Source organism: Pelophylax lessonae (genome assembly GCF_965119305.1).
Source record: "Pelophylax lessonae genome assembly, chromosome: 3".
NCBI lineage: Eukaryota > Metazoa > Chordata > Amphibia > Anura > Ranidae > Pelophylax > Pelophylax lessonae.
In genome coordinates this window covers 27,274,882-27,290,784 of record NC_138770.1, presented here as the reverse complement: position 1 = coordinate 27,290,784, position 15,903 = coordinate 27,274,882, and the positions used below count along the sequence as shown (strand labels likewise).

At 49.2% G+C, this 15,903-nt stretch overlaps 3 protein-coding genes and 1 pseudogene across 4 annotated transcripts in view; 1 reads left to right on the top strand and 3 right to left on the bottom strand.

Annotated features, from left to right (window-relative positions):
• The window catches only part of LOC309550260 (uncharacterized protein), a gene marked incomplete at both ends in the record, with an annotated part of 1,652,360 nt that overhangs the window by 416,893 nt on the left and 1,219,564 nt on the right, over positions 1 to 15,903 (top strand). The gene's annotated exons all lie outside the window — the stretch shown is intronic.
• LOC309549838 (uncharacterized protein) overlaps positions 1 to 15,903 on the bottom strand; it is a gene marked incomplete at its 3' end in the record, with an annotated part of 314,748 nt that overhangs the window by 78,650 nt on the left and 220,195 nt on the right. The window lies entirely within an intron of this gene.
• The window catches only part of LOC309549837, a 190,832-nt pseudogene that overhangs the window by 82,010 nt on the left and 92,919 nt on the right, over positions 1 to 15,903 (bottom strand). The gene's annotated exons all lie outside the window — the stretch shown is intronic.
• LOC309549840 (uncharacterized protein) overlaps positions 2,825 to 15,903 on the bottom strand; it is a gene marked incomplete at both ends in the record, with an annotated part of 32,645 nt that continues 19,566 nt past the window's right edge. The window contains 2 exons of the mRNA XM_082250339.1: positions 2,825 to 2,883; positions 3,547 to 4,876. Coding sequence (XP_082106465.1) covers positions 2,825 to 2,883; positions 3,547 to 4,876 — 1,389 coding nt within the window. The remainder of the gene's footprint in view (positions 2,884 to 3,546; positions 4,877 to 15,903) is intronic.

Genomic DNA, 15,903 nt, shown 5'->3' with positions numbered 1-15,903 from the left:
CAGGCTGACCCCCCACCCCTTCAAACTCTTGAGCAATGCTTGGCAGCACTCATGCGTCTATTTTTCAAAGACAACCTTTGGATATGACGCTGAGCCCGTGCACTCAACTTCTTTGGTCGATCATGGCGAGGCCTGTTCTGAGTGGAACCTGTCCTGTTAAACCGCTGTATGGTCCAGGCCACTGTGCTGCAGCTCAGTTTCAGGGTCTTGGCAATCTTCTTATAGCCTAGGCCATCTTTATGTAGAGCAACAATTATTTTTTTCAAATCCTCAGAGAGTTCTTTGCCATGAGGTGCCATGTGGAACTTTCAGTGACCAGTAAGAGAGTGAGAGCAATAACACCAAATTTACCACACCTGCTCCCCATTCACACCTGAGACCTTGTAACACTAACGAGTCACATGACACCGGGGAGAGAAAATAGCTAATTGGGCCTAATTTGGACATTTTCACTTAGGGGTGTACCCACTTTTGTTGGCAGCGGTTTAGACATTAATGGCTGTGTGTTGAGTTATTTTGAGGGGACAGCAAATTTACACTGTTATACAAGCTGTACACTCACTACTTTACATTGTAGCAAAGTGTCATTTCTTCAGTGTTGTCACATGAAAAGATAGAATAAAATATTTACAAAAATGAGAGGGTGTACTTACTTTTGATACTGTATATTTTATCTTGTACCTAGGATCATCAGGACAGATACCTGTATATACAACACATTTTGATCTGATTTTTTCCCCCCTGTGTCCGCCACAGGTCGGGTTAATTTGTTGGGGGTTTGAAGGAAGGCCGTGTGCTAGTAAGTCATGTTTGTATTTATTATGATGTACATAAATACAGATTATGTTCTACGTTTATGAAACACTAATATCGAGTCTTTTTATTTTAAGAGAAAACTGTCTGTACATCTTCATAGTCCTGAAGAAGCCTTGTGTGAAATGCGTTGACCAGTGAATAGACAAAGATAGAGGAATATGATCCGAAGCAAACACAGTGACGTGCCTCCATTCCTAATGGTTAATGCAAACAGAAAACAGAGGTCGTGGGACTTTAAATGAGGCAGGTCACCAACTAAGATATACAAAAATAGAATCTGAACGTAGTCATTTATTATACATACAGTAATTGATACAAATGTTGACATCAGTAACAAATATGATGCAGACATGTATACAAAAAAATCTGACACAATAAAATCCATATAGTAAGGAGATTGTTATAATAGTAATAAGATATATTTAGTAATAAAGTACATGGCCGTCACTAAATGTTACATCTAAGTGAAGAGAGGAAATATCTATACCTACACGAACCTTATGATATATACCAACTTATCCTTATATATGTATGATGTACATGAGTGAAATTAGTAGGAGACATTGATCTCCTGTGTACGAGCTGAGCTCAGTTTGGGGCCAGTTTCCTCATTTTATTGAGATCTGGTTTTAGATAAATCAATAAATGTTATTTTAGGATAAATCCATGTAGTTGTTATCTGTCTCATGCTGTGCCCTTAAAGTCCACACATATGACAGTGGTTCCTTGTGAACATCTGTAGGTTCCCATTTCTCTGAACAGATAGGATGTTGGGACTCTCATGATAGCTCTGGTTTTTCTTCTCCTATCCAAGTTCTCCAAATAAAACATAAAAACACATCCCCCTAGACTGGTCATTGGAGACAACGAGCGGAAGAGTGTGCACCTGGCTGTGTGAAAATACCCTGTATCTGGCTGTGGAGTACTCAGTGGGAGGCCCGGGCAAACCAATATCCAAGCGGCTCCTGCGGGGGCACCGCTACACAGAAGGTAACCTTGCTTCAACAAACAGAAGACAAAGGTAGGCAACTGCACCAAACTTTGATAAGATGCTGCAATGCACATCGATCACCCAGAGAGCAGAGTCCCCTCCATATGTTTTCCTTTTGGTTACTCCCTAGCAGCCCGCATGGCGTCTGCTCCCTTCTGCTGACCTCAAGCCAAACATACTCACGTGTCCCGGACCTCTTCCACAGGGCAATCGATGCATCCGCAGGGCGACCCGGATCCCAGAGGCAGGAACACAACTGCTATATCTGGGTTGGGCATGATTAGGAGAAAATTGTGTGTGTGTTTATATTACTTTTTGACATTTTTCTGGTGAATAGGTACAGGTACTATGTTCCCGATACTCATTCACAATGGGGGGAGGGCGGGTTCTGGGGGCCCCCTTGGTAAAAGGGGCTTTCAGATGATGACAAGCTCCCTGCCGGCAGACCCCCACAAACAAAGGCCATGGTTGTGGGGAAGAGGCCCCTTTCCCCATCAACATGGGGACAAGGTGCTTTGGGGTGAGGTGCAGGGGCAGAGCTTTCCCAAAGCACCCACCCCCCCATGTTGAGGACGAGTGGCCTTGTATGGTTAAGGAGGGGCGGGCCTCGCTCGCCCCTCCCACTTTCCTGACCTGCCAGGCTGTAAGATGGGATAAAGGGTCTGGTATGGATTTTAGGGGAGAACCCACGCTGTTTTTTTTTTTTTTTTTATTTTGATCCCCGAAGGACCTGGTATGGACTTTGGGGGGGGGGGGGGGGGGAGCACGCCGTTTTTTTCTATTGCTGGGCAATGACGGCATTCTATTCTTTACATTCATCTGTAAGTGGGGAAGCGGTTGACAGCTGATGAGTCATGGTTGGTAAGGATGCGGGCGGCCGGCTTCCCGGCTTGCTGCTTAACAACCAGCTATTTCTTCACGCAGAATTTGCATCGGTCGATCGTATTTTGACTGATCTGAATTTGAATCGTTCTGAAAAGTTGCAATTCGTTAGAAAATGAATAAACAAAACAAATTTTAACAGATTTCAACAAAATTCATTAACATTTCATATGGAGATTTGGATACATCGGAATCTAGGAATAACCAAAAATTTGTCGGAATTAGTATTCACAGCAAAACGAATTTCACGTGTCTAACACTTAATGGCCACCCGCTAACAGCTGGGCTCCCAGCCAATGCAAATGGCCTCCGATGGCAGGGCCCACTCTCCAGGCATGGATCCTCTACATATGTGTGACATAACACTACCCCGCTGATATGACTTCTGGATACCAAAGGAAGCTCCTGACATCCCGCACAGCTGCCCAGCACCAGACCCGCCCACCAATACGTCCAATAGGACAACACTTCATCCATGTCTTTGGTGATCTCTGATCTCTTTATGAAGGGTTTCTTACATAATGAAGATCAGCCATGGAGTATATCTGCGGTGTATAACAGATGTGCTTCTTCCCCACATGTCCACCAACATTCATATAGAAGACATTTCCCGCACTCAAGGCACTAATACACCTCCAGGGTTGTGTGAGACCCCTGAAGTACAGGAAGACAGGACTTCAGTGAGGAACAATTCCCTCACTCAGGACAGGAATATGGCTTCTCCCCCGTGTGAGATCTCTGATGTTTGTAAAGATTGGACTTCTGTGTAAAACATTTCCCACACTCAGCACAGGAAAGCGGCTTCTCACTCGTGTGCTTTCTCTGATGTGTGGAAAGAGCGGACATCTCTGAAAAACATTTCCCGCACTCAGGACAGGAATGCGGCTTCTCACCCGTGTGCGATCTCTGATGTGTGGAAAAATATGACTTGCTTGAAAAATATTTCCCACATTCAGGACAGGAATAAGGCTTCTCACCAGTGTACAATTTCTGATGTGTGGAAAGATTGGACTTCAATGAAAAACATTTCCCGCACTCAGGACAGGAATACGGCTTCTCACCAGTGTGAGATCTCGGATGTTTGGAAAGAAGGGACTTCAATGAAAAACATTTCCCACACTCAGGACAGGAATACGGCTTCTCACCAGTGTGTAATTTCTGATGTGTGGAAAGATATGACTTGCTTGAAAAACATTTCCCACACTCAGGACAGGAATACGGCTTCTCACCAGTGTGCGATCTCTGATGCTTGGAAAGATCAGACTTCACTGAAAAACATTTCCCGCACTCAGGACAGGAATACGGCTTCTCACCAGTATGCGATCTCTGATGTCTGGAAAGATTGGACTTATCTGAAAAACATTTCTCACAGTCAGGACAGGAATACGGCTTCTCACCAGTGCCAGTGTGCGATCTCTGATGTCTGGAAAGATTGGACTTATCTGAAAAACATTTCCCGCACTCAGGACAGAAATACGGCTTCTCACCAGTGTGTGATCTCTGATGTGTGGAAAGAGCGGACTTGCATGAAAAAGATTTTCCACACTCAGGACAGGAATACGGCTTCTCACCAGTGCCAGTGTGCGATCTCTGATGCATCGAAAGAGTGGATTTCCGTGAATAACATTTTCCACATTCAGGGCAGGAATATGGCTTTCCGACTGTGTGAGATCTCTGATGTCGAGAAAGTTGGTACTTTACTGAAAAACATTTCCTGCACTCAGGGCAGGAATACGGCTTCTCGACTGTGTGAGATATCTGATGTATGTAAAGTTTGTACTTTACTGAAAAACATTTCCCGCACTCAGGGCAGGAATACGGCTTCTCACCTGTGTGCAATCTCTGATGTATGGAAAGACTGGACTTCACTGAAAAACATTTCCCACACTCAGGACAGGAATATGGCTTCTCACCAGTGTGCGATCTCTGATGCTTGGAAAGATCAGACTTCACTGAAAAACATTTCCCGCACTCAGGACAGGAATACGGCTTCTCACCAGTGTGCGATCTCTGATGCTTGGAAAGATCAGACTTCACTGAAAAACATTTCCCGCACTCAGGACAGGAATACGGCTTCTCACCAGTGTGCGATCTCTGATGTCTGGAAAGATTGGACTTATCTGAAAAACATTTCTCACACTCAGGACAGGAATATGGCTTCTCACCAGTGCCAGTGTGCGATCTCTGATGTCTGGAAAGATTGGACTTATCTGAAAAACATTTCCCGCACTCAGGACAGAAATACGGCTTCTCACCAGTGTGTGATCTCTGATGTGTGGAAAAAGCGGACTTGCATGAAAAAGATTTTCCACACTCAGGACAGGAATACGGCTTCTCACCAGTGCCAGTGTGCGATCTCTGATGCATCGAAAGAGTGGATTTCCGTGAATAACATTTTCCACATTCAGGGCAGGAATATGGCTTTCCGACTGTGTGAGATCTCTGATGTCGAGAAAGTTGGTACTTTACTGAAAAACATTTCCTGCACTCAGGGCAGGAATACGGCTTCTCGACTGTGTGAGATATCTGATGTATGTAAAGTTTGTACTTTACTGAAAAACATTTCCCGCACTCAGGGCAGGAATACGGCTTCTCACCTGTGTGCAATCTCTGATGTATGGAAAGACTGGACTTCACTGAAAAACATTTCCCACACTCAGGACAGGAATACGGCTTCTCACCAGTGTGCGATCTCTGATGCTTGGAAAGAGTGGATTTCTGTGAAAAACATTTCCCACACTCAGGGCAGGAATACGGCTTCTCACCAGTGTGCAATCTCTGATGCATGGAAAGAGTGGATTTCTGTGAAAAACATTTCCCACACTCAGGGCAGGAATACGGCTTCTCGACTGTGTGAGATCTCTGATGTCGAAAAAGTTGGTACTTTACTGAAAAACATTTCCTGCACTCAGGGCAGGAATACGACTTCTCCCCCGTGTGAGATCTCTGATGTCTGGAAAGATGGGACTTCTGTGCAAAACATTTCCCACACTCAGGACAGGAATACGGCTTCTCACCAGTGTGAGATCTCTGATGCTTGGAAAGAGTGGACTTCCCTGAAAACCCTTTCCCACAATCAGGACAGGAATACGGCTTCTCACCAGTGTGCGACCTTGTGGTAGCCGGGTTTTTTCCTGGACTATACTGTGTGATGTCCTCATCTTCTACTTTACAGTCTGGAGACAATGTGAGACAATCCTCTGAGGTTTTCCTCATCTCCCGTCCATCTACTAAAATAGAAATACAAAGATTATTACTAGACATCAGCAGATTGGTTCCCCTAAACCAGGACTCCGCCCACATGAGACAGCTTTCCCTCAAGGATCTTACAATCCCCCCCCCCCCAAGGTAACTAGCAAATGGGTCCTCTGATCTCCTACCAGTTCATTTCTTTATTCATGGACCTTAGTCAGAGAGTGAGGAAACATCGAGAACTGTCTTTTATAGGAGTGACAGTGATGATGGGATTATAGGACGAGTGTCCCATCCCCCTCTATCACTCATTGCCATCTTCCTAACACAAGAAGTCCCGCACTTCCTTATTTAGTCCATGATTTAGTCATGAATAACAGTGGGGCTGAGCCCCACCAGAGGTCAGTGAGTGAGGATGGGGGGAGAACAACCAAGATGAAGACTGGCCTGATCCTGAAGACCACTATCATTGGGTTACTGACTCCTCCCTCATTATCACTTTCTGTTTAAGGTTCCAAAGTTGGAGGATGTTATCACATTATTATCACCATGTAAAAGTCTGTCCTCCAATCAAATCATCAGATATAGGGCCTGACTATGAAGGAGTGAGGACGCATGGTGCTTGAGCTCCATACCCGCCGCCTCTATCTCACAGCAACCCGGGATCCCCCGGCTCTCAGCACTCACCCAGTGATGTCCCAATGCCGCCGGACTGCCTCGCAACCTCCGTGGCCCGATCGCTCCAAGCAGGGGCGCCTTCCATCCTTTTTTCTGGAGACCCGCGGCAGGGAAGCCTGGACATCCAAGATGGCCCCGGCCTCTCCACACCATGAGGCAAGCCCATCGTGGAGTACTGATCCAGGACTCTCCCCGCAGCGATCCATGAGTACACCGATCGCCTCCACGTCCCCCCCTCCCCAGAGTCCGGCGAGGGGGGCTCTGATGTTGCTGATATTCTGGGGGATGGAGATTTTTAGGAAACACATTTGGGCCTTGCCTACTAAAGCTGATTTAGACAGGTTCATTAACAGGGTGGAAACTGGACCAGGACAGGAAGATTGAGGCCCTATTATGTCAGCTTGATGACTTTGAGAATCGCAGCATAAACGGTATAAGCGCCGAAGGACATCATTCCCACCCTGGTTGATGTCTTCCGGGCCATCCTGGAACTCCCTGCCACTGCCCCTATAGAAATTGATAGGGCTCATAGGGCCTTGCAACCTCCATCACAAGATGTGGACAACCCACGTGATATAATTTGCAAGCTCCACAAGTTCACTCTCAAGGACAGCATCATGCGTAAAATGCGGAATAAACCCTTTTTTGAATTTGATGGTGCCCGCTTATATTTCTACCAAGATTTGTCACGCCTCACGCTGATGCAGCGCAGGGCCCTGCGCCCCCTCCTGGAATCCCTCCATGCTGCTGATCTCACCTACCGCTGGGGTTTCCCTTTTTATCTTCAGGCTTCTAGGAATGGGGTCTCCACTACCCTCCGCACCAAGGATGATCTCCCTGAGTTCCTGTCTACCCTGGACCTGGACCCTGTGGACTTCCCCGACTGGAGAACTTTCTCTGACCTCTCAGCGATGACTCTTCCTCAGCCCTGGCAGTCAGTCTCTCGCTAACAAACGCAAGCGGAATCGCCCGCGCTCTTCGGGCGCACCGGCATCAGCAGCCCGGGCTGAAGATCCCTGACCGATGGAACTGTTGGCCCTCTGCACTTTTTCCTCAGCTCCTCCGCTGTGACTGAAGCTCTTTACCCCTGCTGATCTCCCCCCTAGCCCCCCTGTTATGACCCCTGTTTTTGGTGCCTTAGACTGATGCTGGAGGGGACTGGTTGGGACTTTTGGTCTGATTGGCCTAGACCCCTTCTAGGGTCCCGGGGTTTGGATGCACTTTCTCCTTGGGCTGGGCTGGCGGGTGTGGGTGGGTGTCCTCCCTTGTTCCCCTCCCCTATTTTTGGAAGCCGTGTCTCCCCCCTCTCCGTGGTTGGCCCACGATACCCCCCAGTAGGCCCTACCTTTACGGGTTATTTAGTCCCCTTTGTTGGACGATGGCTCCTGCCCCCCCCCCTTGGGCTTACACCCTTGGCCAAAACCTTAGGTATTTTTTCACCTAAAGGTGAGCAATGTTTGCCACTTACTGTGGCTTATGTATATTTTCTGTGTCATGCACTTTTGTTTCCATGTCTTTCCATGTCTTAACATCTTTTTGCTTTTCTTCTTTCCCTTTCTCTCCCTGACTCCTGTCGTGCCTGCCAGTCTGGATGCTTCCGTCAATCAGCCCCCACTGGTCTACTGATGGCGTTATTTAAGGTAATATCTTATAATGTCCGTGGTCTGTGCTCTCCTCATAAACGTAACCGCTTGTGGTGGGAGCTGAAAAAGCTCAAAGCACAGGTGGTTCTCCTGCAGGAGACCCACTTTACCCCTCAGTCTCTTCCGAAGCTCCCCACTCACCTGTTCACTCAGTTGTTCCACAGTCCATCCCCGATTAGTAAATCTAGGGGCATGGCCATTGCTATCCACAGAGCCTGTCCTTTTCAGCCTACTGATCACTTGACGGACCAACATGGCTGCTATGTGTTCCTGAAAGGCACGATCATGGGTATGTATACGTTCGCCTCTATTTATGCACCTTGCACAGGTCAGCTTACTTTTATAGATGCGATACTTGAGCGCCTGGCTTCCTTCAGGGAAGGCTCCCTGATCGTTGGCGGTGACTTCAGTGTCTGTTTTGATCCTCTCCTTGATACCCCTCATGGTCGCTCCTCCCACTCATTCCCCTTTCTAAAGCGCTACCGTAAAACTCTCTAGTCCCATCTCCTCGTGGACTCCTGGCGGATTTTACATCCCCATGAAAAGTACTTTAGTTACTTCTCTTCTCTGCATGAGGTGTATACGAGGATTGATGTTATTTACATTGATCACCCCACCTCCTGCGGTCGTCCATTGGTAACATCACGATCTCCGATCATGCCCAGATTGTGTTGGAGCTTGCCTTACCTTCTGGTTCCTCTCGGTCCTGGACCTGGAGGCTGAATGAAAACTTGTTGGATGACTCGCAGGCGGTCACCAGGGTCTCGGAGGTCCTGCGGCGCTACTTTGCGGAGAATGCGTCTGAGGATCTGGGTGGGGGACTGATATGGGAAGCGCATAAAGAGGTGGTGCGAGGGGAGCTCGTCTCCCTAGGAGCTAAGCCTAAGCGTGAGCGCCAGGCAGACTTCCACCGAGTGCTGACCTCTTTACAACAGGCTGAATTTACTCACAAGCAGACTGGTGCCCCTGACGCACTGACGAAACTGCTCTACTTGCGCCTCCTTTTTTCTTGCCACTTGGACAGACATACCCAAGCTCGCCTGCGCCACGTATCTCACAAGTTTTACGAACAAGACAACAAATGCGGCTGCACGCTTGCCCGGCCCTGTGTCAGAAACGCGCCCAGATGTGTGTGCACAAGCTGCACTCCCCATCGGGCGGCCCGGTTTTTAAGCCCTCAGAGATTGCAGACCTGTTTCGCACCTATTATGCGGACCTTTATGACTGGTCAGGTTCCACTACAGCAGACTCCCAAGCTGCTAAGTTGACGGCAATCAGAGATTATCTCTCTGATCATGTTGTCCCCTCCTTGTCCACGGAACAGCGCTCTGACCTTGACTCTCCCACTACGCTGGACGAACTGGAATGCACGATCCTCTCCCTGCCTAATGGCAAAAGCCCTGGCCCTGACGGCTATACAAAGGCCTATTACAAAACCTTCCTCCCTCTTCTACAGCAGCCCATGTGTGACTACTTTAACTCATTGGCCACAGGTGGGGAGATACCCTCGCAGGCCTTGATGGCCCATATTACGGTGATCCTGAAGGCCAATAAGGATCCAACGGTACCACAAAGCTACCGTCCCATCTCATTGCTTAACGTGGATATCAAAATTTTGGCTAAACTCCTTGTAAATCGCTTGAAACACCTTATGCCCCAGGTTATCCACCTCAACCAGACTGGTTTCATTACCGGCAGGGAGGCTCTGGATAACGCTATTCGGGCGGTACAGTTAGTCTATTGGGCCACCTCCCATCCTGACTTGCCGCCATATCTGATCCTCTCAACCGACGCCGAAAAGGCGTTTGATCGGGTGGACTGGACTTATCTGCGGGGTGTTCTGGAGTCGCTGGGCCTGGGTCCACACATGCTAACCTGGATCATGGCACTGTATAGAGACCCCAGCGCTAGGGTCCGTGTTAATGGCTGCCTTTCCGCCGGGTTCAGGATCCGGAACAGTACCAGACAGGGATGCCCTCTCTCGCCCCTTCTTTTCGCCCTGGTCTTGGAGCCCTTTTTGGCCAAGCTCCGGGCGAATGGCGACATTAGAGGTGTGCGAGTCGGTACGACGGAACATAAGCTCTCGGCTTATGCTGACGACATCTTGTTCCACCTTACCGACCCCCTGCTTTCTTTACCGGTCCTGATGCGAGAGCTTGAGCGCTTTAGCCATGTCTCTAACTTTAAGATTAATCTTGGCAAATCTGAGATTCTCCCCATCTGTGTGCCCGCATCCTTGTCTGGTTCCCTGCGGGCCGCCTTTCCCTTTACGTGGACCACCTCCTCTCTGACATACCTAGGTGTACAACTTACGGACCGTTTTGACACACTTTAAGCGGCCAACTACCCCCGCCTCTTTGCGTACATTAAACAGGACCTCTTACATTGGACCAAGACGGCCTTTACTTGGTTAGGGAGGGTTAATATTATTAAGATGAATATCCTCCCCAGGGTGTTGTTCTACCTGCAGATGCTACCTATCCCCCTGCCTCGTAGCCTTTTCCGACTTCCGGATGGCCTGATTACGGGAATTGTCTGGAATGGTAAACGCCCCCACATTGCCCTGGCTACCCTGAAGTGCCCTAAACATTTGAGAGGTCTCGGCCTTTCTGGACGTTCAACGCTATTATCGCGCAATTGTCCTTCAGCGCATCCTCAACTGGCGCTTCCATACCCACTCCAAGCTCTGGGTCCCGCTTGAAAAGTTTATGGTGGGCAGGAATCTATCCTATGCCCCTTGGCTTTCCCGGGAGTACCGGGGGCTGTCAGACAACGTGTCTCCCCTTACGGTCCACGCGCTTGCGGTGTGGAACCGAGTGAATAAGCTCCTGGACCTTGCACCCCGTTTCCCCGTTGGCCCCCCTTGGGGGCTACCTTTGATTTCCCTCCTGGGGAACAGATGGCCTTTTTTGACCCCTGGGTGGATGATGGCAATGCTAGTTGCGGTAAATTTATGGAACGCGGTAAAGCTCCTGTCTTACGACGTATTAAAAACACGCCACGGCGGGTCCCCTTTAAACTTTTGGAAATATATGCAGCTCCACCATTTCTTTGCTGTTCATGGCCTTACCATCCACTCCCAGACCTCTCTTAAGCCTTTTGAACGTCTGTTCATCCAGGACGCTCCCATCCCTCATATGGTTTACCAATTGTTAGGTGCTGCGTCCTCTGTTTCTGCGCCCATCTGTGTTCGACTATGGGAGCGGGACCTGGGAATGCAGCTCTCTGACGCCCAACTTTCTTGTCTCTACCAACAAACTCATTCGAGCTCAGTAGACTCCAAGAAGCAAGAAACGTATTACAAGCTCCTGACGCATTGGTACCGGGTACCGGCTGACTTGTCCCGCATCTATCCCTCTACCTCCTCTGCATGCTGGCGGAACTGTGGCGGTGTTGGTACACTACTACACTTGTGGTGGGAGTGCCCGGTAATTGCCCCATTTTGGTGCGATATCCAGGGACAGATCAGGTCTATCCTGGACCTGGATGTGCCCTTCAACCCCCTCCACTTTCTCCTGCACGTGCCCTGTATGCCGCTCAGCTGCTATAGACGTAGCCTACTGCCTCATCTCCTTAATGCTGCTAGGAGATTGATCCCGATTTATTGGAAGCGGCCGCAGGTCCCGGGCAGGTCGGAGTGGCGGTGGATGGTAGACAGTATAAGAGATGCAGAGGACAGGGTTGCTGGATGTCAGGGGACAAGGGAGCGCAACGACTCGAGGTAGAGACCATGGCTTGATTACTCAGGTGACCCGGACGCGCTACCCGCGAGCCTTGATCATGCCCGGTTAGTGTTAGCTGACCCGTCCATGGCAGCCCTTCCCCGGCCCAGCCCTTAAGCTCCTTCCCGTAGGGTGTCTTTGCCTTCAGATGGACGGGGGGACCTTATGGGGGCATGGTGCTGGTGGCGATCCGGATTCTGGCAGGTACGACCCTCTTCCTCGCTTTCTTTTCCCTATGTTTCTTCCCTATCCCCTCGCTCTCCTTCTTTCCTCCCCCCTTTCCTTCTTTTTTTTCCCCCTTCTGTTTGATTCCTCCTTTGGTTTCCTCCCCCACGTACAGCTGGTGGGTGACTTTAAGAATATGCTGGGCGGACTGCTGGAGCTAGCTATGTTGCATCTCCCGCTCCTCTGGCCCCTTTAGGCCATTGAGCTGGCCGGAAGGTTGTGCTGTCCTCTCGTGAGGTCCTGATCTGTTGCCATGTACCCCCCCTCCGCCCGCTTTGGGTGGTTGGGTGTGTCGGGGGGCAACGGGTGGGGGCACCGCGCTGGGGGTGGTCTGATGGAGGCTGTTGGCCCCCCACACTTGGAGATGTTAATGACTGACTGCGGCTCATGGCTTCCGGCAGACCGCCCTCTATTGTCTGCCGAATGTGGGTATTGCATTATTTTCCTGTTGCAAATTGCTGCTCCTTTTTCATAGAGTTATGTACCACGTTGCACTTTTGTACCCCCCTGGGTTGTGGCACTGTTTGACTAACACCCTTCCCTCATACTTCCAATGTAGTTGTCTAATTTTTCTCTGTTTTCTTGTTGAAACTAAATAAAGATTCATTACAAATAAATCATCAGATATAAAATGTCCAGCTGGTAGGAAATGGGTGTAACAAAAGAGAATCCATATTATGTGTATATATCGCAGTGGGTAGAGGGGAGCAGAAGTCAGGACTATGTAATGTACAACATAGAGTATATAGTGCAGGGGTCAGGAGAATGTAATGTACAACATAGAGTATATAGTGCAGGGGTATGTAATGTACAACAAAGAATATATAGTGTCGTGGTCAGGAGTATGTAATGTACAACATAGAGTGCAGAGGTCAAGAGTCAAAATATTTGTGTTCAATAATCAGTTGCAGAGGTCCCACACCGCTGCCTCCCACCTCCTGAGACTGCACTCAGTGACTTGGGTGTGAGACTATACAGACTTATCCCTCCACCCGGCACAGTCAGAAAATAACAGAGCAAGAGAGAATTGTTCTGTCAGAGATCTTGGTAGACCCGGACATGGGGCAGAAGACCCAAGGTACATACCCCAGGTGTCTAGGTCAAGCAGCGTCTATGGTGTTTTGCTGCCAGCTGAACCTCAGAATCCCCATAAATCCAGTCTAGATACATAAATTGTGTCTGCAGCACAGAGAAGGAAGATTATCCGAGAGAAATACAGGAATACAGGACGGGGAACACAGCTCAGGAAAGTGACCAGGGGATTACAGGCTGATATCACCCAGTCCTTGCTCTACTCTGGACCAATCAGTGAGCAGTATGGGTGGAGGAATGCATTTAGTGTTAATGACCCACCTGTGCTGATCTCTGTAGGAGTGTCCTCCTCTATAAATGTCCCCGTTATTCCATCCTCCTCCATAGACTGCTGATCATCCCTCACATACGTCTCTTCTTCTTCTGCTTTAACCTCAAATTCTATATCGATTGGATCTCCACTCTAAACAAAGAAAATGAGAGAGAATATCATCTGGAAGATATAAGCTTTTATATTGTAATTTTATATATAAAAATAAAAACACATCCTCTCCAGAAGTCCATGTTGTAGATGCTCCAATCCACCAACCTTGTAACATTGAGGGATGGTGTGACCTTCCTGTGTGGAATCCCGGGAATACAGAGGACGGGGACATCTCTCTGGTGGGTTTCTGTAGCTGGATGACTCCTCCATGGTGTCCTGATACAGATCTTTGCATTCCTTTAGAAACTCTGACTCCTCCATCACCCCATCCTCATCATCCTCCTCTTTTATCTCTTCTTTAACCTCAACTTTAGAATCTCTCAGGTTTCCACTCTGAAGATATAATAAAAATGACATCAATGGTAACAATGCAGATAATGTACAGATCCTAATGATACTATCAGTGATTGTTCCTCATCTACCTGATGGTGGGGGATGGTGTGATCTTCCGGTGTGGAATCCCGGGAATACGGAGGACGGGGACATCTCTCTGGTGGGCTCCCATTACTGGATCCATCTGTAGGAAACACACACACTGACTGAATACATTGTTTCTATGTGTTTATCAGATGATGGGGGATCTAGGTGGAGCCTCCGTACTGCTCTCTCCTTTACAATAAAGTCTCCTCTTACCTGGTGATGTGAGGGGCGGCTGATTCTCCATCATGACGTCCTTTCCAGCACCGCTCACCTCTCCTGTCAGCAGCTCGATGATCCCTCTGGTGACTTCTAGAATCTTCTTTTTATGTCCCAATTCTATCAGGGAGGGAGGTGGAGGCAATGTGATGGTCATATGATCTCCAGACTTCACAGGAGGAAAACTCTAGATTTGAACACAAATAGTAAAATCAAATGACATTCCCAGAATCCTCCTCACCTCACTGGTCAGGTCTCTTTTTATTTAAACCCCACTTCATGCTGAGGTTTCTGATATTACATACAATGCAGGTCCAACATCCCTACTTTGAAAGTAAGGAGGCCTGGGGTTCAGCCCACATCCTAAGAGCACCAGAAATAAAGAGTCGGATAGAGGGATATTTGAAGGAGGAGCTGTGAGGTCAGTGTGATGTCATAGGATTCTCTGACTCTGATTGGAGGGAAATTGGGAGGAGGAGCTGTGTGGTCAGTGTCATGTCATAGCAGTGGGGGAATTACCAGGGCTGCAGCAGTCGCACTTGCTGAATAGGTCCTGGAGTTCCACCACTGTAGGGGGGCCCACCGCTGCTCGGGAGATAGTACACTGGTCATTAACGTGCACTCTCACAGGCACACACAGTCCCCACCCTGCCCATCCTCTCCACCCGCAGTTATGGGTACTCACAGGCACACGGTCCTTGCCCATCCTCTCTGGCCGCCCATTGAGTTCAGTAGAGTAGGGAGATAAATGTCGGGAGACTGAAAGAGAAAATCAGCTGACCCGGGCTGGGCCAGTAGAGTGAAGGGGGAGGAGCTCTCCACCGTGTAAGGAGACCCCATGATGGGATAGGAGTTACTGGAGACACAGGAAGAAAGCTGAAGATACACTGAGACCTAGTAAGGAGGAGGGACTGAGTGATCTGCAAGGGAGTGACACTGATCCCATCCCTCAATATCAGCACTACCACTGATTCCCAACCCCCCCCCCCCCTCCATACATACACCAGAACCACTGCTGCCACTGATTCACCCCCATACACACCAGCACCTTTGCTCCAACTGAATCTACCCCCACCCACCACCACTGCTACCACTCATCCCATCCCCCCCAACCACCACCCTTGCCACTGATCCCATGCCCCCCATCCCATCCCCCCACCACCACTGCTCCCATCTCCCCCTCACCGCTGCCACTGATTTCCTTCCCCACACCAGCACCTTTGCTGCCACTGAATCCATTCCCCCACCACTGCTACCACTCATCCCATTCCATCCCCCCCAACCACCACTCTTGCCACTGATCCCATGCCTTCCTCACCACTGCCACTCATCCCACCCCCCCCCACCACCACTGCTCCCATCTCCCCCTCACCGCTGCCACTCACCCCCCCCACACCACCACCACCGCTGCCACTGATTCCATCCCATTACCCCCCCGAAAAACCACCCCGTATCTCATTCCATCCCATCCCCCGACCATCCCTGCCACTCATTCCATTCCCCCCTTTGCCGCCACTCATCCCATCCCCTCCACCATTGCTGCCTCTCATCCCATCCCACCACCACTGCCACTTATCCCTTTCCATTCCCCCTCCCCCACAG